This window comes from Myotis davidii, unplaced genomic scaffold, assembly GCF_000327345.1.
Source record: "Myotis davidii unplaced genomic scaffold, ASM32734v1 scaffold732, whole genome shotgun sequence".
Classification (NCBI taxonomy): domain Eukaryota; kingdom Metazoa; phylum Chordata; class Mammalia; order Chiroptera; family Vespertilionidae; genus Myotis; species Myotis davidii.
Window position 1 is genome coordinate 2,766,371 of NW_006284349.1, and position 20,362 is coordinate 2,786,732.

The window sequence follows — 20,362 nt, forward strand, 5'->3', positions numbered from 1 at the left end:
CAATCAACAAACAAATGCTGGAAAGATGTGAAGAAAAAGAAACCCTCATACACTGTTGGTGGGAATGCAGGCTGATACAGCCACTGTAGAAAACAGTGTGGAGGTTCTTTAAAAAATTAAAAATGAAACTGCCTTGACCCAGTGATTCACCTTCTGGGAATATATCTAAAGAAAGCTGACACACTAATTGGAAGAATATGTGACCCCTCCTATGTTCATTGCAGTGTTATTAATAGCCCAGATTTGGAAGCAGCCCAAGTGCCCATCAGTAGATGAGTGGATAAAAGGCTGTGGCATATTTACACAATAGAATACTACTCAGCCATAAAAAAGAAAAAACATCTTACCCTTTGAGACAGCATGGAGGGACCAGGAGAGTATTATGCTAAGTGTAATAAGCTGGTCAGAGAAAGACAAATACCGCATGATTTCAGGCCTATGTGGAATTTAATGAACAAAATAAACTAATAAACAAAACAGAAACAGACTCATAGATAGAGAAAAGACTGGCAGCTGTCAAAGGGGAGGGGAATTGTGGGGTGAAAAAGGTGAAGGGATTAAGCCAACAAACAAACAAACAAACAAACAAACAAACAAAAAACTCATAGACACAGACAATAGCATAGTGATTACCAGAGGGAAAGGGGCGGGGGAGGTAGAAGAGGGTATAGGGGGAATAAATGGTGATGGAAGGAGACTTGACATGGAGTGGTGAATAAACAATATAATGTACAGGTGAATTATTATCGAATTATATACCTGAAACCTATATAATTTTATTAACTAATGTCACCCCAATAAATTCAATTAAAAATTTTTTATTTAAAAATAAAATAAAATAAAATAAAATGCCTTCTTTCTTTGGCTCCTAGGGCACTCTCTTACCCCAGTGTCTCACTTGGACTTCAGAACCAGAAAGTTAATCAGCGCACATGGGTGGACTTGAATTTGGAAACCCACAGCCTTTTTGCCTGCTGTTGCTTCTGGTCACCACATCCAAAAGCAGGTGATGCAGGTCACAGCCTGCTCCTACATCCAGGCCATTGCGTATGGCCCCTCTGCCCCCACATTGTCACTTGTCTTATTCTCCAGTTTCTTTGAGGTCTTGGCTCAAAGGTCACCTCCCCAGAGAGGTCCTCTCCGGCCATTAGGAGCATCATAACCAAAGGCAGGTAATCCCAGAACCAGAAAGACAAAATTGGTGCTGTCCTCTGTCCCCACAGGTGGCTCTGTGGTTGACTCCCACCCTGCTCACCTGGATCAACGTCTCCAGCTCCTGTGGGCTCACACAGATGTGGTCCCGCAGGAATTCTGCCTTTTCCAAGGCGATGGTATTCTTCTGGCTGCTCTCAAAGGGCTGCTCCAGAGCCCGGAAGACGAGACCACCCGTGACAAGGTAGACCACCACCACCACGAAGATGGCAACCACGGTTTTCCACTTCATGACGGTCTGCAGGCCCCCCTGGGAGGCACCTTCCATCCTGGCTACCACCGTGGCTCGGGAGGAGATGGACAGGCGTGGGGCCGGGTAGTGCCCGTTAGTGGCACCCTTGGGCTGGCACACTGGGGGCGCTGCTGCGGGAACGGCCACTGGGAAACAGGGAGAGGAGAGGGAAAGACAGTTTATTTATAAGCACAGAACACAAAACTGCTCAGAAATTAAGCACAGATGTCTTCCTCAGGCCAGCTTTCAAGTGTGAGGAGTAAGATGGCTCACCAAGATGCATTTAGGGAATGTGATCAGTCCTAGTTTTTTTTTTTTAAGTTATTAATTGCATTTGAAATGCTTCTATTTTTCTACAAGTATCCAAATTTGAAGTCTGGTCCCCATTATTTTTCATCTCCTCTCTCCTTGTTCAAACAGTATATAAGATACACATCAAATCACCATATTGGAAAAACAGAGATTGTTCCACGTGGAGAGGAAATAAATGAGATATGGATACCCAGCTACTCTGTCCAAATACCGAGGGCAGAGCAGAGAGGAGGTGAACGACCAGCAAGTTTAACAGTCCCTGTTAGCCAGGGCTGACGTCACAAAACAAAGAAAAGAAGGGGGAGCTGTCTACAACGGTGATGAGTCAAAAACGAGACACAGTCAAGAAAGTTTGGTTTCTGAAGACTACTCAAGGCGAAGAAAAAGAAAGGTGGCCATAGAGAAAGAAGGAAGTAATGGGTGATATTTATGCCAATTAACTTGGTTTCCTGAAAAATATAAGAATACTAAAATGCCTCCTAAACATTCCTCTCAACAGAGAATGTGATGACTTAGATGTAATTATTCCTGACCTATTAATAATGAAAGTTTTCTTCTATTTTCCTCTAATAAGAAGCCACTGAAAAGGAAATTTCCCCCAGTTTTCTAAACACATGGAATTCTCAAAGGTTCCTCATCTCTGTGAGAGCAATTTTATTACCTTGGAAATAAATGTGCGAAGCTGGGGTCTTTTCTGGAATGGCAGGAAGTTGAGGATGGTGTTGCACATGCTATTTCAGAAAACAGCCATTTCCCTTTGGGTTTGTTCTCCCTTTATTGTACTAATGCTTATTATGGTCTCCTTCATGGTGCTGCCTGACCTTTGTGTAAATAAGGTATTAGGAGATGACAAACCTCATTACCTAAGTGCGACAAACGACCTCACTCCTGAGAGCTAAACTGCTCAGTTTCTGCCTTGGGAAACACCAGTGACCCTGACAACACCTGGCCGGAGGGATCACCACCTTGGGGAATCTAGGTTTGTACATCAGCCTTTCCTCCCAGAGCCTCAAAATCTGCTCTTCTCTTTGGAAACCAACCTGAGCATCTGCCTTTATTGTATACTAGAGGCCTGGTGCACAAATATGTGCACTGGCGGAGGGGGTGGGGGGGTCTCTTGGCCTGGCCTGTCCCCTCTCGCAATCCGGGACTCCTTGAGGGATATTGGAGAGCCAGTTTTGGCCCAATCCCTGCAGGCCAGGCTGAGGGACCCCACTGGTGCACAAATCCATTCACTGGGCCTCTAGTATGTATATAAGATCTTTGGTTAATGTCTTCCTGCCTTACCCCCTCCCCACTTCCCTCTGAGATTCATCAGTCTGTTCTATGTTTCCATGCCTGTGGTTTCCACTCCTGTGTTGAGCATCTGCCCCCTTGGTGGTCAGTGCACATCATAACTAGTGGCATAAGCATATATATATATATAATTCGATCAAATAAAGTCATTACATGTTACATTTCCTTCTAAGTTACATGAACATACAACTCTGAAATATCTGAGATATTTAAGAATTAGAATCTACACCCCGGGAATTATGTTCCCTGAAGACAGTATGTTCAAGTTTCCACTTGTCTTTGACACTGGGAGGGTGAGCCTTGTCTAGGGCAGCTTTCTTTCAACCTTGCCTGCATTTCCCATCCATTTAACCTCCTTGCTGTCATTTCAATCCCTTGCACCTCTCACTATACCCATGGCCACCGGCCTTGTCCAGGCCACCATCCTGTCTTGCTTGGACCAGTCCAGTAGCCTCTTAGGTGACCTCCCTGTTTCCATGTTCACCCACCTGCTGACGCATAAATCTGGGGGTAAATACCACTTCTGGAAGCATCTCTCCCCTGTTCCCTCAGTGGTCTGCAGAATAATGACCCCAAAGATGTCCACACATCCTCACCCTAGTTCCTATGCCTATACTACCTCAGGTGGCACAAGAGTACTATGCTGCAGAGGTGACTACATTGAGGATCTAGAGATAGGGTGGTTTTCCTGGATTATCTGGGTGAGCTCAGTTTAAGTGTCCTTATAAGAGTGATGCGGGAGTGCCAGGGAAAAAAAGAGATGTTAGTACAGAAACAGAGGTAAGAGTGAGTAGTCATGAGCCAAGGGATGCAGACAGCCTCCAGGCGCTGGAAAAGGCAAGAACAGATTCTCCCCTGGAGCCTCCGGAAGGATTCAGCCCTGCCCACACCTTAATGTCCTCCCATTGAGACAGATTTTTGAACTTCTTACGTCCCAGACCATAAAGTGATAAATCTGTGTTGTTTTCAGCCACCACATTTGTAGCAATTCATTTCAGCAGCAACAGGAACTAATAACCCCCACTACCTTGGTCTCCCTTGGCCCACACCCACTGCCCCCTGGTGTTGGTAGAGCCTGTCTACCCGTCATTTGACTTAGAGCTCCAGGAAGGCAGGCACCATGTTTACCCCTTCACCTTTGCACCCCAGTGTCCTGCACAGTGCCTGGCAGGCAAAGGGAGGCCAATCAGTGATGGCTGATGAAATGAATGGAGAATGGTGGGAAGGAAGAAATGTTGGCATATCCAAACTATACATACAATGTGGATGAGTGGTGTTGAGTGAAAAACAAGTTGGCATTCCAACAAGACTGGACAGAAGGTTCTCCAACAGAGCAGATCACTGTTCACGCCTTCTTGGACATTCCCTAGGCCAATAGCCCCGTTCCACCCTCATCTGCCTGGGAAGCTCCCATCCTCCTCAGTCTCAGCTCAGAGCTGCCTTCTCTGTGAAGTCGGGCTGGACTCTCCAGGCAGACGTGACCTGTCTGTCCCCTCCAAGAGCCTGTAGGCTCCTTGGAGTCAGAAAGCATGTTTTTCAATTGTTAGAACTCCATATCTTGGCACAATGCCTAGCACAGAGCAAATATATCTTTTCTGTTGTTGTTATTGATGATAATTCCTTCAAACTATAAACAAAGCTCTATCAGAATCACCACCATCCTTTGTAACAAGCATTCATTTAGTACTAAATGGGCAAGAGGAGCTGTATGGTGGTGGGACTAAGTCACCATCCCTCCCGCCATGGGCGTGGAGGGAGTGACAATCTCCTTAAGGAACAGTCCACAGCCTCAGGTAGCAACTGTCAGAATGGAGCCCCGCTGGATGAGAAATGATGGGCCTAAGCATGGAGGCCAGCTGCTGGGTCCCCTTCACTGACTCCTGCATCACGGATGGTTCCAGGGTTTCTAGGACCCCGAAGCTGGGCAGAAGTGGGCTTGAGAAAGGTCTTTCCAGGCCAGTTCATGGTGCAAGTTTGCTAAGAGACTGTCCCTGGGAACAGAGTTAGAACAGAATCCACCAAACCCGGAGTTTCCAAAGCACCAGGAGCAAAAACCAGAGTTCCAGTCCCAAACCTGTGAGCATTTGGGTGACCTTGAAACCACCCCTTAGTTTCTCTGTTTTCTTATCTGCAAAATATGAATAATAATGGCCAATTCTTTTTTAACTCCCACAGGGTTTTCAGGAACAGCAAATGAGGTGCCCTGGTTTAATGACTGCAGTACAGTGGAACTTCATTTCTCGAACTTAATTTATTCTGGAAGGCTGATTTAGAAGTGATTTGTTTGAAAACGGAATAATTTTTTCCCCATTAGAAATAATGTAAATTGAAATAATCTGTTCCAGACCACCAAATGATTCCCTGTCAGAGCACATGTCTAATGTACTGATTAATTTATAAATAAACATTTATTTTCTTAAATTTATAGAACTACCTTCTATCACCCTTAAAGGAATTTTTTCATATATCACTGCCTACAAAATGCTATCATCAGCTAACTGCTTTTCCTTTATACAAACAACAGTTTTTCCACTTATTCAATTGCCAGCGATTGCTGTTTTGCGAGCACTTTCACACCCTTTGCAACATTAACACTCTTGATGGCCTCTTTCTGTTTTAAAATTGTGCTAATCCTCAATTTCATGAGCAACAAACACATTCTCTCCCTTTGCTTGTTGCATTATAGAAGCTTTTCTTCATGTTGGATATCAGCATGAAAGGGCTGTCAGGTGGAAAACTCAAGTTTTGGTCAACAAGGAAGACATTTTTGTCAGTGAACAACTTGGTCAAAAATCAAATTGTTTGAGATGGGAGAAGTTTGAGAAACGAGGCTTGACTATATATGTGTAGACATCAGGGGCACTGGCAGGAACCTTCAAATATTATAAATCTTTTGTATAATGGACTGAAAATAGAGTTGGTTGCCTTAGCAAAGTTGGTTGCACATTTCATTGGCTGAAAAAGGACTTGGTTTGTGCCTTTTGCTTTAATTGGATACGTTTTTAAAGGGTGTTTTAATTAATCCATTCCTTCTCCTCTGGAGCCATAGTGGCTCTCACTCTAATACAAAGTTGCTGTGTGACCTGGGATGCTGCTGGAGCTCGCTGTGCCTGAAGCCAGCAAAGAAGCAAAATGGCCATGTGATGATGAAGGTAACGAGATGTGGTGGTGCTGAAGGTAACAGGATGTCCTACCACTTACTGGGCACTTCCTTTGTGCCCGTCACTCTAATAAACTCTTTGCCTTCATTGTTGCACTTGGTGCTCAGCATGAGGTACAATCGCCCTGTGTGATTCCAGTTCCTCCCAGAAGCAGGCACCAAGACGGGATTTTGTGCATGGATTTCATTATGCACAAAATGCATGTGTGAGAGAAAATGGGAGTCCTTCCGGGGGCTAGCGCAGCCAGCAGGCACTCTGTGCATCTGGTCCCCAGTAATGGAGAGAGGGAGGAAGGATGGACAAGAGCATTCAAGAGCCTCTGCAGCCCAGGGGAGGTCCAGCATGGCAACTGAGGAGTTCTTGAGCCAAAATTGGCCACCTGAGGAATCGTGTGTCTCCCAGGAAGACACCTGCCTTAGGGCCCTGCAGCACTCAGTCCCCAGCTGAGAGCAGACCCCGGGAAACGTGCCCAGAGGGCAAGCCCACAGTGGGTTCCACAGCAGCAGCTCAGGCTCTCGGTCAATTATGCTCCTCAATTATGCTCCCTCGCCCTCCCGGTGTTGGAGGCCTGCAAGGCATACGCTTTCTCATGGCCACCACCCACCCTACTTCACAGATGAAGAAACTGGGGCCCAGAGAAGTTCAATGACTCTATTGAGGCCAAGAGGGGTGAGAGTGGTGGGGGCAGGATTAAAATGAGAGCAATCTGACTTCAAAGTCAAGTCTCCTACGAAGCATAGATACAGAAAACTAGGAAACTAAGAAATTCCAGGTGGAAAAGGCCCTTTTATCCAAAACTCAGAAAGGCATGAGTCTCTGACAGGCATGCATATATTTCCCCGTTGACGAGATTGACCACTGTAGTTTCCTGGAGGTGATGGAGGTTTGCCCATTGAATGAATCAATAGTGGGTGGGTCACATCCGTAACAGCCTATCCTGCGCATGACTCCAACTGACATAAGAGGAAGGGCTGGAAGACATATCCCTCCGTTGATGCTCATTTTAAAACGTTTCCTCACAAACATTAGCCCATTCATTTTTACCTAAATGTGGGTAGATAGGAGGGCTCATGTGGAGATCCACTTCTTCTTGGTTGAATGAGTTCTTAGTAATTTCACATGATTCAGGGTTTCCCATGTCCTGTATACGTCACTGCATTATTCATTCATGCATTCAATCAACAAACATTTGAGTTTGCTGGGCAACATGCGTTGGTGCTGGGGATATATAAGTAAATACACACATCCCTGCCTTCGGAGTTGGTGGGAGAGTTTTGACAGAGATCTTATCATGTGGGAACCTAGTTTATCTTCACAAAAGGGCAGTGGTCATTATCTATCTCACTTGGTGGAAGGGGACACTGACTAGCGAATCACAAGCTAACAAGCAGTGACGTCCCTGGATCCGTCTTCAGACACTGCACCCCGAGTGCCTCCACTCCTCCCACTCCACCCGGAACAAACATCACCCACAGGCACAGGGTCTCTTGGAAACCTGAAACGCAGCCACTTCAGAGGTGCCACTGTCGCCCGGCAACGTGACTCTGTCTATTGACCCAGGCAAAGTACAACTGTGACCACAACACTCAGCGAGAGGCAGAGAACACCTGCCCCCCCTCGCCCCGCTCTCCCCAGACTCCCTCAGGTCTGGAATTGTTCCAGGGCCACCTGCAAGGCAGCTCAGAGCTTTCACAGAGCCCCAGGTTACAGCTGTGCCTGGAATCCCCAAAGGCTGCCCAGGGCGTGGGCTGGTGCTGGGCCGGGTGTGGAAAGGAGGTGGGGGGTGAGGTGTTGGGAAGGGGAAGGGAGCAATGAGGAGCAGACAATTCCAGCCGCACCTGCCTGCGCTGTCACAGCACCTGGTTTCAGCCATGACCTCCTCTGTGAAGAGCAGAAAGAACGTATGTGCTCCCTCTGATTCTAAACCTTGTTTTTCCTGTTTCCAAGGCGCAGCTGCATCTTCACGGTGATCGAGCTGGTCCTGGTAAAAGTACAGGGGCAGCTCAGTCTTCATACAGTAAGTGAGCAAGCCATGTACTCTTACCAGCCCTCAAATGCCACCATGGCAAAGGCTCTCCCCTTGGGCTTCATCACTGCTCTTGCCTCGCCCTCTTTAGGACCTCAGGCTTTGTTTGCAGATGGAAAAGACCAAGGTATCATGAAATTTCCGGGAAGTTTTAGAGACAGACGGCCGAGATGAGAGGAAACGAGGCTGAAAGGGAAGGAGAGGGAGCTGAGAATATGCCGCCACCTCGGTTCACCTCCGTGCAGACCCTGGTCTCACCTGAATCACCGAGACAACCTCCTTTAAGTCCATCCTCCCGAACGCAGCCAGGCGGCAATCTCTCAGGTGTGAATCTGATCACATCCACTTGGTCCTTAAGCTCCCCTGGGGGCACCACGGGGATTCAGAATAAGTGCTGTCTCCGTGGTTTGCACCAGACTCTCTTCCAGAACCTGGCGCCTGCCTGTCTCCCCAGCCTCTACCACTGCCACGCCCTCACACTCAACCTTCGCCCCAGCCAAACCCAGCAGCACCCAGGTCCCTGCGTGCTGAGCCCAGAGGAGTGGGTCTTGCTTCCAATATTCCTTTCTCCTCCCCACTCTTTAGCTGCCAACTCCTCCTCATACTTTAAACCTCACTTCCTATGTCACCATCTCCTAGAAGTCTTCCCTGACTGCCCCTCCCACCCCCAGTGGGATCAGTGCTCTTCCTCTATGCCAGTGGTTCTCAACCTTGGCTGCACATTAGAATCACCTGTGAATCTTTTTAAAATCCTGATATCTGGGCCCCATCCTCCGGAAATTCTGTTTCTTTGTTACTAATGTTGTGGACTCACCCCATAACAAAGAAACAGAATTTCCGGAGGATGAGGCCCAGAAATCAGGATTTTAAAAAGATTCCCAGGCGATTCTAATGTGCAGCCAGGGTTGAGAACCACTGCTCTATGCTTCCTCTGTGTCTCAATGTGGAGCGTAGCATAGTGCCTGCACCTGGAAGACTCCTAGTTACAATTTGCTCCACTCCTGAATTCATTCACGCATCCCTCCATAAATTGCCTGGAGCTGGCATTTAGGATATCAAGTTCACACACCTGCCCCAAAGAACATGTAACTGCAGAGTGCTCTGCGTCTGAAGATATGAGCACCCTGGTACTATTGTGTGTGTGTGTTTTTATTTTTATTCCACAGATAGATATCCTGGGCCAAGGTGTCAAGTTCTCAGAAAGTCAATAGTCCAAGCAGAGCTCTTCATGGCTCCATTGTCAATTGCTAGGGAAGACCAGAAAGGAGACAGAGAAGTAATTCACTTCCCAGTGCTCCAAACACTCTGAGCTTCCTTGTTCTCTTCACAAAGGGCTAGAAGATTACCTTTTACTCATGGGTACAAAATATTCCTTAGGTTGGAAAAAAAAATCTATTGAATGGCATGAATCATCCTCTGTGAGTCACCTCCCCGGGGCTAACCAGGCAGAATTCCCCTCCAGTCCGCTTTCCTGGGGTCCCTCTGACCAGGACCAAACAGCATGATTTGGAGTTGAGTTCCCCAAAGGCTGAAGCCCTGTCCCCTCCTTGCACCCCACCCCCTCCAGGCACTCCCACCCATCCTGGGGAGAGTACAAAGGTTGCTGGTTCATCTGGGGTTCAAAAGACCAGGGAATTCCTTCTCAGGACTAATAAGCAAATGGTTTCTCCTGAAACCACCCAATGGCACACAGTCAGGGTCCTTCACCAGCACAAGGACCCAGAGAATGAGGATCTTAGGATTTGGGCCTCAATGTAGGCAGTAGCAGAAGAGGTGAAGAGGGGTCAGAGACAAGGGCTGGAAAACCCCTATGAGAAGCATGCGGCGGGCAGGGTCTGGGATGATACTCAGGCACCTGGCTTGGGAGTGCGTGGTGTTCTCCAAGACAGAAGACTTAGGTCTGTGGCTCCTGTAGCACACCCACGTGGAGATATCGGTAGAGACTGGGCACAAGGGACTGGGACTGAGGGGTGGGGGTCAATCTAGCTGGAACCTGGGTTTGAGAGCCATCCTATATAATAAAAACCTAATATGCTAAGTGTCCAGGCATCCGGGCACCCGTTCAACCAATCAAAGTGTAATATGCTAATAATATGCTAAGGCCACTCAACCGCTTGCACTGACCACCAGGGATCAGACAGTTGACCAGTCAACCAGTTGCTATGGTGTGCACTGATCACCAGGGGGCAGATGCTCCAACTGGTAGGTTAGCTTGCTGCTGGGGTCTGGCTGATTGGGACTAAGTGAGATGGACTGGACATGCCCTGGAGCCCTCCCCCCCGACAGTCCCTCCCTAGCTGGCCAACCTCCTGTGACCCTCCCCAGCTCCAATTGTGCACCAATGGGGTCCCTCAGCCTGGCCTGCACCCTCTTACAATCTGGGCTGAGCTCCCCTCCCCCGACTCCCACCCGAGTGCATGAATTTTGTGCACCAGGCCTCTAGTGAGAATAGAAGTGGTATGGAAACTACAGAGCTGGATGAATTGGTTCAGAGGGAGATGGAGAATGAGAAGCTACTAAAAGATGGTGCTCAAAGGAGCAGCATTCAAGGAACAGCAGAGGGGAGAAACACACAGGAGAAGCAGGATGTGGCATCCTGGGCATCAGGGAGGTCAGCTCTTCTACCACCTCCCCGTTTGCAGCATTGTTCACAAGGCCTGGCCTGGAAGAGCCTCAGTGTGTATCTGCTGAATTGATTGCTGGCACACAGCATTACGTTGCTGCTCATTAATAGCTATCTCATAGACCCTTTTCCGTCCCTGGCTGCCAGGAAGCTCTCTTCAAAAGAAAACCTGTTCCAGAATTTCTGGACATTGTAGGTAACTCCTGAACCAGGGGGGATGCCTTTAGTGCTACAATGAAAGGGGCCCTCACCCACCCACATGAGCACACGGAGCCCAGGACCAGAGTTAGTCCTGATGCGTACTGAGCTGGTCAGAACAGCCCTGGCATTTCCCACTGCACTGCTCATCTCGTGGGCTGCTACCTCGTGGTTCTCCCTGGGCTCCACACAGAGCATGCCCCACAACCAGGCTGGAGCTGGTGATCCTCCTAAAATCCCAATCTTGCCCCTGCTTAAACCCCACAGTTACTCCCATGGCTCTGCACATGGCCTCCAATGTACTGAGGGCCCGACTTGCTTCTTCAGCCCTACCTCAGCCTCTCCACACTTTCCCCCAACCCCAACAAACTCCCATCAATATCAGCAGTCACAAATGCATGAGTGGTCGTACTGAGCTAACCAATTCCTTTAAAAGATCCACCGTAGAAAGAAAAACTGAAAAATGTGTTAACCCCTTAGGGCAGTGGTTCTCAACCTTCCTAATGCCTCGACCCTTTAATATAGTACCTCATGTTGTGGTGACCCCCAACCATAAAATTATTTTCATTGCTACTTCATAACTGTAATTTTGCTACTGTTATGAATCGTAATGTAAATATCTGATATGCAGGCTGTATTTAGGCGGCCCCTGTGATAGGGTCGTTCGACCCCCAAAGGGGTCGCAACCCACAGGTTGAGAATCATTGCCTTAGGGAGACAGATCCTATGACCAAGTCCATAAGCTTGGCTATTGTCTAATTCCCTAACCTTAGGAACTCTGTTTATTGCTTTCCACCTAATGATGGTGAGAGCAGCTAGAGGTACTTCAATAAGTTCCAAGGTTTTCTAAAAGTTCCATATTTATCAGAGCATAAAATATATAGAAGTGATAGGAGAAGGCATTTAGAAATTTGTTGTGTCATTCATCTGCTTACTCAGCTAGTACATGCCAACTATGTGCAGGGAACAGTACCAACCTCCACACCTTGTCCAGGCTGCCAAGCTGCCATCCACCTGGAAACCGGGGGAACCAATGCTTTTGAGAAGTGTGAGGCCAGTGAAGCCACGGAAGGTAAGCTCCCCTGTGGGTTGATCTCCTTCCCCGTAGCCTTGATCCCTCTTCCACTCTCTGCTTCCTCTGCTCTGATGCATCCTTCCCTTTCTCTCCATCCCAAGCATTTTCAAAAACACCTCAGGACCCCCAGTTACCCAAGAGCACCCCTATTTCCTCAGCCTTTTCAGGGAGCCTTTCTCCACATTGTTCCCTGACACCTGGACTTTCCCTGAGGGCACGCTGCATGTGGCTTTCAGGTAGAGGTTGTTCAATCTCCCTTACCCACAACACCAGGACCACCCTATTCCAGAAAACCAACAGTCTACACTCTGTCAAACTCCTTGTTCGTTTGAGACCCAAACCCTCTGGCTCGTCCACTTCCTCCTTTTCCTCATGACCGCTGGTGGAGACCCCATTCTCTCCTAGATTCCCTGAAGCCTTCCACCCAGATCCTGCTTTCCTCCTGGGTGATTGCCTCGCGGATAATCCATCTAACATCTGCACTCCCATTGCCTCGATTTCCTCACCATTATCAGCATCTCCATTCTATTTCAACCAGTGACTTAGATCAGATTCCTAAGTAGATCCACGGATAGATCCTGAAATGAGCATTGGTTTGCAAGCAATTTATTTAGGAAGTGCTTCCAGGAGAAGGCCATGAGGGAGTGGGGACGCAGGGAAGAGAAGGGCAGGAACCACACAAGGGTGTGATTCCAGGTGAAGTCCCATCTCTGCCTGAGCTCTTGGGGAGCCCTGCAGCACACATTATGTCTCCGAATTCACCCCACCTTGAAGCAAGGGGGCTAAACATTCATTCCCTTACCCTGTCAAGTCACTGGCTTCAGATGACCCCCTGGGAATATGAACGCCAGGACCAGCCTGGAAGAGGTGCTAGCACACCCAGGGGAGTCCTCTGACAAGCCTGTCGGTAGCCACTGCGGGGAAGCTCACAGACTCTGGAGTCGGGTGCACAGGTCCAGGAAAACCACCAGCGAGAGCTGGGAACACTGCCGGCATCCACTGCAACCACCTCCTCTTCCAGGGGCAAGAAATGGCCCTGCCTCTGACATGCCCCATTAAGGAGACCCACTTCGGACTTGAGCATCCTCTCCTTCCTGCTCTCACCCTCAGTCTCTCGCCCTCCGCCCTGCCCTCCGCACGACATTCTCTTTCTTCCTTCCTCACCCGGCTCAGATTCTGTGCTCAACACTCCACTCTTCAGGGAATAGACTCAACTTCCTTTGTCCTTTCCTGGAAACTGTTATTCTTTCTTTCTGCTCAGGGTCTCATCCTGGCTGCGGCAGAGAGATCGAACAGCCAGGGGGATAGCTGCTACTCTAAAGCCATGGTTTCTTACTCAACTGCCCTGGATGCCCTATTGCAAGCCTGCCCTGCTTCCCTGCTCAGAGCCAGCAGTCAGGACACATCATGAAGATATTAAGATGGATTCTCCTATAAACAAACCTGAAATCGTATCTGGAAATCCCTTTGCAACCTAGATATTTACTTTGCACAAGAATTTCCTGCAGAACTGGTTTAAACAGAAATTTTGGTGTGCATGTAAAATGGGCTTTGGCTTATATCTCTATAGTTTTAAGAACAAACCGTTGATACAGAATGAAGTGTACCCTTGCTTTGCCCTTCTCCTGGGGTCTGGAGTCTCAGTGCCCCAGTGCACGCTGCCCGGCAAGCAGTATCAGTGGTTTCATCACTCAGCACTGCTGGACCATTTCATAGCCACCAAAACCTCCTACAGAAAAACTCAGTTGGGGGGAAACATATTTTTTAGGTGGTCTTCCTTTGCTGTGCCTACTAAGTTGCAAAAGGGAATGAGGTCCATCCAAGAAAGAAAGCAGTGTCTACAGAATACCCTAGAGAACAGCTTCGCTTTTCAGCATCACCCTCCAGGAAGATTCCCTCCAAGGTGGCTCCTCTAATGCAGCATCACGGCTGCTGACATCAGCATTTCCAATTTACTGCAAATGCAGCTCCGAGGCTGGCAGCGAGTGCGGTGAGCCAGAGCGCTGAACCGAACAGGGAAAAGAACCCCCACGTTGTTCCTCTGGAGGCTGGGAAGAGAATGCTGCAGCAAATGGACCAGCCCATTTCTCTGAGAAGCATTTTTAAACCATTATCAATAGCTTTAATGAGGGAAGTCTTCAAGGAATCAAGAGACTTACTGAAAAATTGGGGAAGTGAATGTCAAAAGGCAGGAAGGGAAGCTTCCATAAACCAGCTCCATGTATTTCCAGCACCACCTGGGTCTGGGGGATGGAAAGGGGTGGGATGAAGGCAAGAGTCAGTGCTGCCAGGGGAACTGCAGGGGAATTTTCCACACCAGAGAGTTGCTGAATGTAGGCTAGACCTTCTGGATAAACCAACACCTCATTCTACCCTCCAAATAGCTGCAGTCCTTTCTCACTAGTAATTCCTCCAGCTAGAAGGTCAATTCTTCTGCATGCCCCTAGAACATGGTCCCTTTGTCCCAACCCCAGTGTACAGCCTACAAGAGTTAACGTTCACAGAATGGATTTGACAAGTGTCCATCAAATATCCATTGTGCTTCAGGCACCAGGGGACACAAAAGTGATGGAGCAGCACACCCACTGTCCAGGAACTCAAGGTTGGGTGAATTGGGGTGGGGGATGCCTTCAGAAAAGACCCAGCACTCAAGGATCTAGAGCAGCGGTTCTCAACCTGTGGGTCGTGACCCCTTTGGGGGTCGAACGACTCTTTCACAGGGGTCGCCTAAGACCATCGGAAAACACATATATAATTACATATTGTTTTTGTGATTAATCACTGTGCTTTAATTATGTTCAATTTGTAACAATGAAATTGGGGGTCACCACAACATGAGGAACTGTATTAAAGGGTCACGGCATTAGGAAGGTTGAGAACCACTGATCGAGAGCATGCCTCCAAAATCTCAGAAAGTAGATAGATCCTTATATGGGTCGCATGAGAATCTGCCAAGCTGCTGTGCTGGTCCTTAAGCTGCTCCCCAAGAAACAGGTCATAAAGCAAGGGTATACTGTCATTCATTTTCAAGGCTTAAACTCCTCTTCCACACGACCACCCTCAGACCCAAATCTGTTATGTGGGCAAACTCACTACGTGATGGGTTAGTCACAATTAAGCAGCCACCATAAGCAGAATCCCTTTCAAGGAACTGCTCAGTTATTAGAACCATGGGACATTATTTGAAAATCTAATTTGCTCAAAACACCAATTAGGTATTGAATACTGGCACACAGTAGGGCTCAATCAATCAGTGTAGAAAGCAAATATGGCGTTCAGCTTGCCATGCAAACGAATGTTATCTGTGGATGCAGGCTTCTTGTAAATAGCAAAACTCAGGAGGAAACCACAAGAGAACAAAACCATTTTCATAGATAGTTAAATCTAACCTTTGGGTTTCTCAGCTTTTAACCAAGGAATAGTATCTTCATAGAAAGTCCTAGCTGGTATGTAATTTGTCCTACATTTCAGATTCAATTAATTGCTTTGAAATTGCCTCTGAAGGGTTCATTGGAAATAGTCTTGTGGCTATGTCTCCTGTACCTCAGAGAACAGGGGAGAAAGGAAGGCAGAGAAATTGCTGCATCCAATTAAACTAGCGAATGACTCTGACTGGCTGTCTCAGAATTTGTGGGCATTTCCAAGAGTTCCCTGCCTTTCAAAGATTTTTAATGGCCTCTCTGAAGCCAGCTGCATTTAGGCTATAACTGGGATGTCCAGATTTCAGCAAAGCCATTTGCTCCAGAGCCACAGGGCTAAAATAGTGTGTCCTGGAGTAAGTACTTGGTGCCCCCAGCACAGCCACCAGCGCCACATGACTCAATTCCCTGAGAACTTCCACCTGAGGCCCATCCCATGGAGTCCTATAAGTAGTGTCACAGGTACTGGGGAGCTCCTTTTCATTCAAGTATCATTGATTTTCCATCAAACCAGCTTTTGATAAATGCCTACTATGTGCTTCACACTCTGTGAGGTGCCCTAAGGGAACTGAATAGAAGTTATTCCCAGAAATAACATCCCTCAAGGTTGTCTCCTTATTGGCCCTAGTGGCTCAACCTAGAAGCAGAGCATGTGGTCACCTACATGACAGTCTAGTTAGGGTAGGGTTGTGAGATTTGTGAGTGTGCTAAAAGTCACACAATATAAAATCCATGACTTCTACCATTTTAAAGTGTACAATGCAATGTGGGCTGCCAGACTCAGAAAAAAAGAAAAAAGGACAGCCAGTAAAATTCGAATTTCAGATTTAAACAACAACAACTTTTTAAGAAGTGTGTCCCATGCAATATTAGGGACATACTTACATTTTCTCCCCTGAACTTCACATTTAATTGTTTGTCCTGTATTTTATCTGGCAACCGGAAGCCAGGTAGACAGAAGAAGCACAGCCACCAGCCACTCGACACAACCAGCCACAATGTAGGCAGGACGACACTGGGTGAGGCCACCCAACTGCTCCTTGAAGGATCTCTACTCTCTCCCATTGCCAGGTGCAGAGGATACCATCACGGTCATGTTAGACTTAGCCACTCAGCTGTACTTCACACAGAAGGCCTTGCTCCTTCTTAAAATGCTCCCACTCTTGACACTTCTGTGACACCAACTTTCAAGATTTTCCTCCACTCTCTCTGGATGAGCCTTTTAAATTCACTCTGTGAAGTCCTCATCCTCAAAATTAATAAATATTGGACTTGTACTCTGTCCCTGAGTGACCTCTTCTAGGGCCATGGTTTTAAACCCCACCCACTTGTTGATGACTCCTAGATCTTTATGCCCAGTGAAGACACCAGCAGAGTCCAGCAGAAGAAAACTTGGGGATCTGGGTGTAAAAGGTGCAGGAGCTGCAGGGGTGCTGTGTCCCCAGGCTCTGACTAGGTGCTAAGCCATGCTGACACTGCAGATGTCCATACCATTCTGCAGCTGAATAATGAGGGAGCTCTGCTGGCTATAAGTTATAGGAATCCAGATGCCAGATCACCACGGCCATCACCAGTAACATCTGGTTGTGTAATGAAGACAATCTCTAACGCATCCTCATGGACGGCATGAAAGGCCATGCAGCCATCACCCGAGTGGCCAACCTTCCAAGGACACATGGGCTTTGGAATGCTCAGGGCCATGGCCCAGCCTTGGGGTGGTACCTGGGGAAGCCCCTCACCCAAAGAATGGCATTGCAATGGGCGTTGGTGGAAGTTGAGGTCAGAAGAGAGAGATGACCAAATATAATATAATATATATAATGTAACATATCTCAAAGGCTATTGAGAATTTTTGTTGGAATTTAGAGTAGGGGTCCAGAATCCTATAAGCCTTCCCTCCCTCTTATTCTTCGTACTGGGTCTCAAGACCCACTTAGGACCTGGATGATTCATGGGACACTATTAAAAAGCAGGAGTCTAAAGAAAAGAACACCAAAGAGAAAATCCAGAACTTGGAGTCTTGTTCTAGCTTTGCACACATACACTGTGAGAGCGGAAGACCCAAGTACAAATGCCACCCTGGCTCACTTAACCTCTCTATTAATCTCTCCCTTCTCTATAAAATTGATACAGTAACCCACCTCATTGGATTACATTGCAAATTAAATGATATCATACTTGCAGGGTGCCAGTATATTGAATGGTTATAGTAAGTACTTAATATTTGCTAGTTATAATAATAATTAATTTGGTAAGTCTATAGAATAAGAAATATATTTCTGAACATGGAGTACAATGCTAACTGAGTAAATTTCCATAAACTCACCTTGTGCTTTGTGTTGAGTACTTGTATTGTAATTATCATTAGGGATTGTCAATGGCCTTCTTCCTCTCCAGAGTGTAGTTAATTGAGAACCAACTGTACTGGTCTTCCTTTGAGCTTGTTGACTTCTTGTGGTATCTCAATTTGCCCCCACAGCTATTAGCACAGGTTTTGCACAAACTAAGTATTGCATCAGTGTTTCTTAAATGAATGAGTGCTTACCAGTTCTAATGAGTCAACCTTTAAACTCTAATACAAGTTAGGTCAAGAGCAGTAAAGCCCTTGAATAAATAAAAGAGACCCTGATTTCAGGACATGTTCAAAATTTAGAAGTAATTGAATCGTTTAAACCAATTAGTCTCATCAATGGTCTCCTGGTTAAGCTTCGTGGTAGACCCTACGTTTCCCAAACTGGCCACAACCCCTCCTGTCCAGCACGCTCTTCTCACTATGTGACTGTGCTATTCCTCCTGGGAGAAGGTGAGATCTATGCTCCTTCTCATTGAATCTGGACAGGCTGCGATTAAGGCATTAGTGACATTATGTGACCTCCAAGCTATCATAAAAGTCCTGGCTCTTTTGAGGCATTCATTCTTGGAATCCAGCTGTGATGCTGTGAGAAAGCCTAAATTAAGCCATGAGATCCCATGGCGAGTTCATATGTAGGTGTTTCAGCCAACAGCCAAGCTAAAATCTCAGCTGAGAGACAGCGTTAACTGCCAATCACACGTACAAAGATGTCTGGAGTTGATTCTAGCTCCCCTACCCTCCACCCCATCAACATCTGTAGTCTTCAAATTTTCCCAGGTGCAGCCCCAGACATCTCTGCTGAGTCCTGCCTGAAGTCCTAAACTACAGAATCTATGAGCACAATAAAATACTTGTTCCCCACCTGTAAGTTTAGATGGTTTGTTATACAACAATAGGAACACAAACAGGTTTTAATCTACATTATACTAGATGTGATGGAGAGACCCACAGAGGGAATTGGCTATGACTGCGTGAAATGTTTTTGCCTTTTCACCTCTGCCTGCCACCTGCCTCTGGAAGAACCAGAAGCCACAAAGCAATCAGGGAAGGAATTTGAACAAGTAGAGAAAGAACACATGGGCTTCCCTTCTCACTGCTGGTCAGCAGCATCTCAGGCCCCGCCTGACCTACAGGGGAAGGGGAGCTTCGAATCAGATGAGAGGTCATTTGGATTAAGATTGATCTGGACTTTTGAAGACCTTAAAATAATTGTTTTCATTTCTATTCTATTTTTATTTTGTTTTAAAAGTACCCTGAAATGCTTTGGGAGATTCCTGGGAAATCATCCAAGGTTGGCCTAACAGAACAAGTGTGAAGGTAGAAGTTGAAATGTCCACCCAGATGTCTGACAGGCTTTGCAAATTCCCACCAAGCCAGAATAGCAAGGTTGACTAAAATAATAATTAAACATTAAAGTAAAACCCTTTAGTCTTCCTATCTCAAAAAATTGGTACCACCATTCTTCCAAGTTGTTCCATCCACAAACCTAGGAGTCATTTCTAAGTACCCTCACCCCCCCCCCACTTTTTTTTTTTTTTACCACGTTCGGCACGTATCCCATCAGCAAACCCTGTGGCTTCCATCTACAAAATATAAATCAAATCTGTCCACCCTTCTCCATCTCAATGCCACTCTCTTTATCCAAGCCACCATGAGTTCTTGACTGGGCTTTAAATATCGCCCAACTAGTATCCCTGCTTCCATTTTCACCTGCCCTGCCTCTACCCCTTCCATTTGTTCAGCATCCATGATGAGCCATGTTGCAGCAATAGCACCCTGATTTTGTTTAGGGAAACCACTCCAGCCCCACTCCCATTCCTTGTAATTACCTTCACTCCAGAGCTCCAGGAATGAAGCACATGACTCAGACTAAGCCAATCAGCACGCTGGATCCCACTCCCCACCATGATTGGGTAAAAGATGACTATCTGACCTTAGACAGGCCAATCAGGACTAAGACAACTGAACTGCAAGACTTTTGTTTGAGCCTTAGAGAATTTAGCTTTATTTTCCCTGAAGGATGTGAATCTGGAAGGATGAAACCCTGGAGCTATTGGCAGCATCTTAGAACCACCAGGAAGGAACACGCCTAGAACAGAACAAGGCAGAGAAAAATCAAGAAATGAAGAATTGGCCCCGGGCCATGCTGCTCAGTGGTTACAGTGTTGACCTGTGCACTGAAGGGTCTCAGGTTTGATTCGCAGTCAAGGGCACATACCTAGGTTGCAGGTTTGATCCTCGCCACGTCAACCAATTGATATATTTCTCACATCGATATTTCTTTCTCTTTCTCTCCCTCCCTCCCTCCTTTCCATTCTCTCTAAAAATCAATGGAAAAAAAAATATCCTTGGGTGAGGATTTAAAAAAAAGAAATGAATTGTAATAATGACGTCTGGTGTCAGGAGGGTACTAGACTTATCAGAGGGATGGTTTCATAAGTTATCTAAATGTCTA

At 46.8% G+C, this 20,362-nt stretch overlaps 1 protein-coding gene across 2 annotated transcripts in view; it reads right to left on the reverse strand.

The window, feature by feature from the left end:
- KCNK10 (potassium two pore domain channel subfamily K member 10) overlaps positions 1–20,362 on the reverse strand; it is a 105,001-nt gene that overhangs the window by 58,229 nt on the left and 26,410 nt on the right. For both annotated transcript variants that reach the window (XM_015571550.1, XM_015571544.1), the window contains exon 2: positions 1,256–1,590. In XM_015571550.1, coding sequence (XP_015427036.1) covers positions 1,256–1,590 — 335 coding nt within the window. The remainder of the gene's footprint in view (positions 1–1,255; positions 1,591–20,362) is intronic.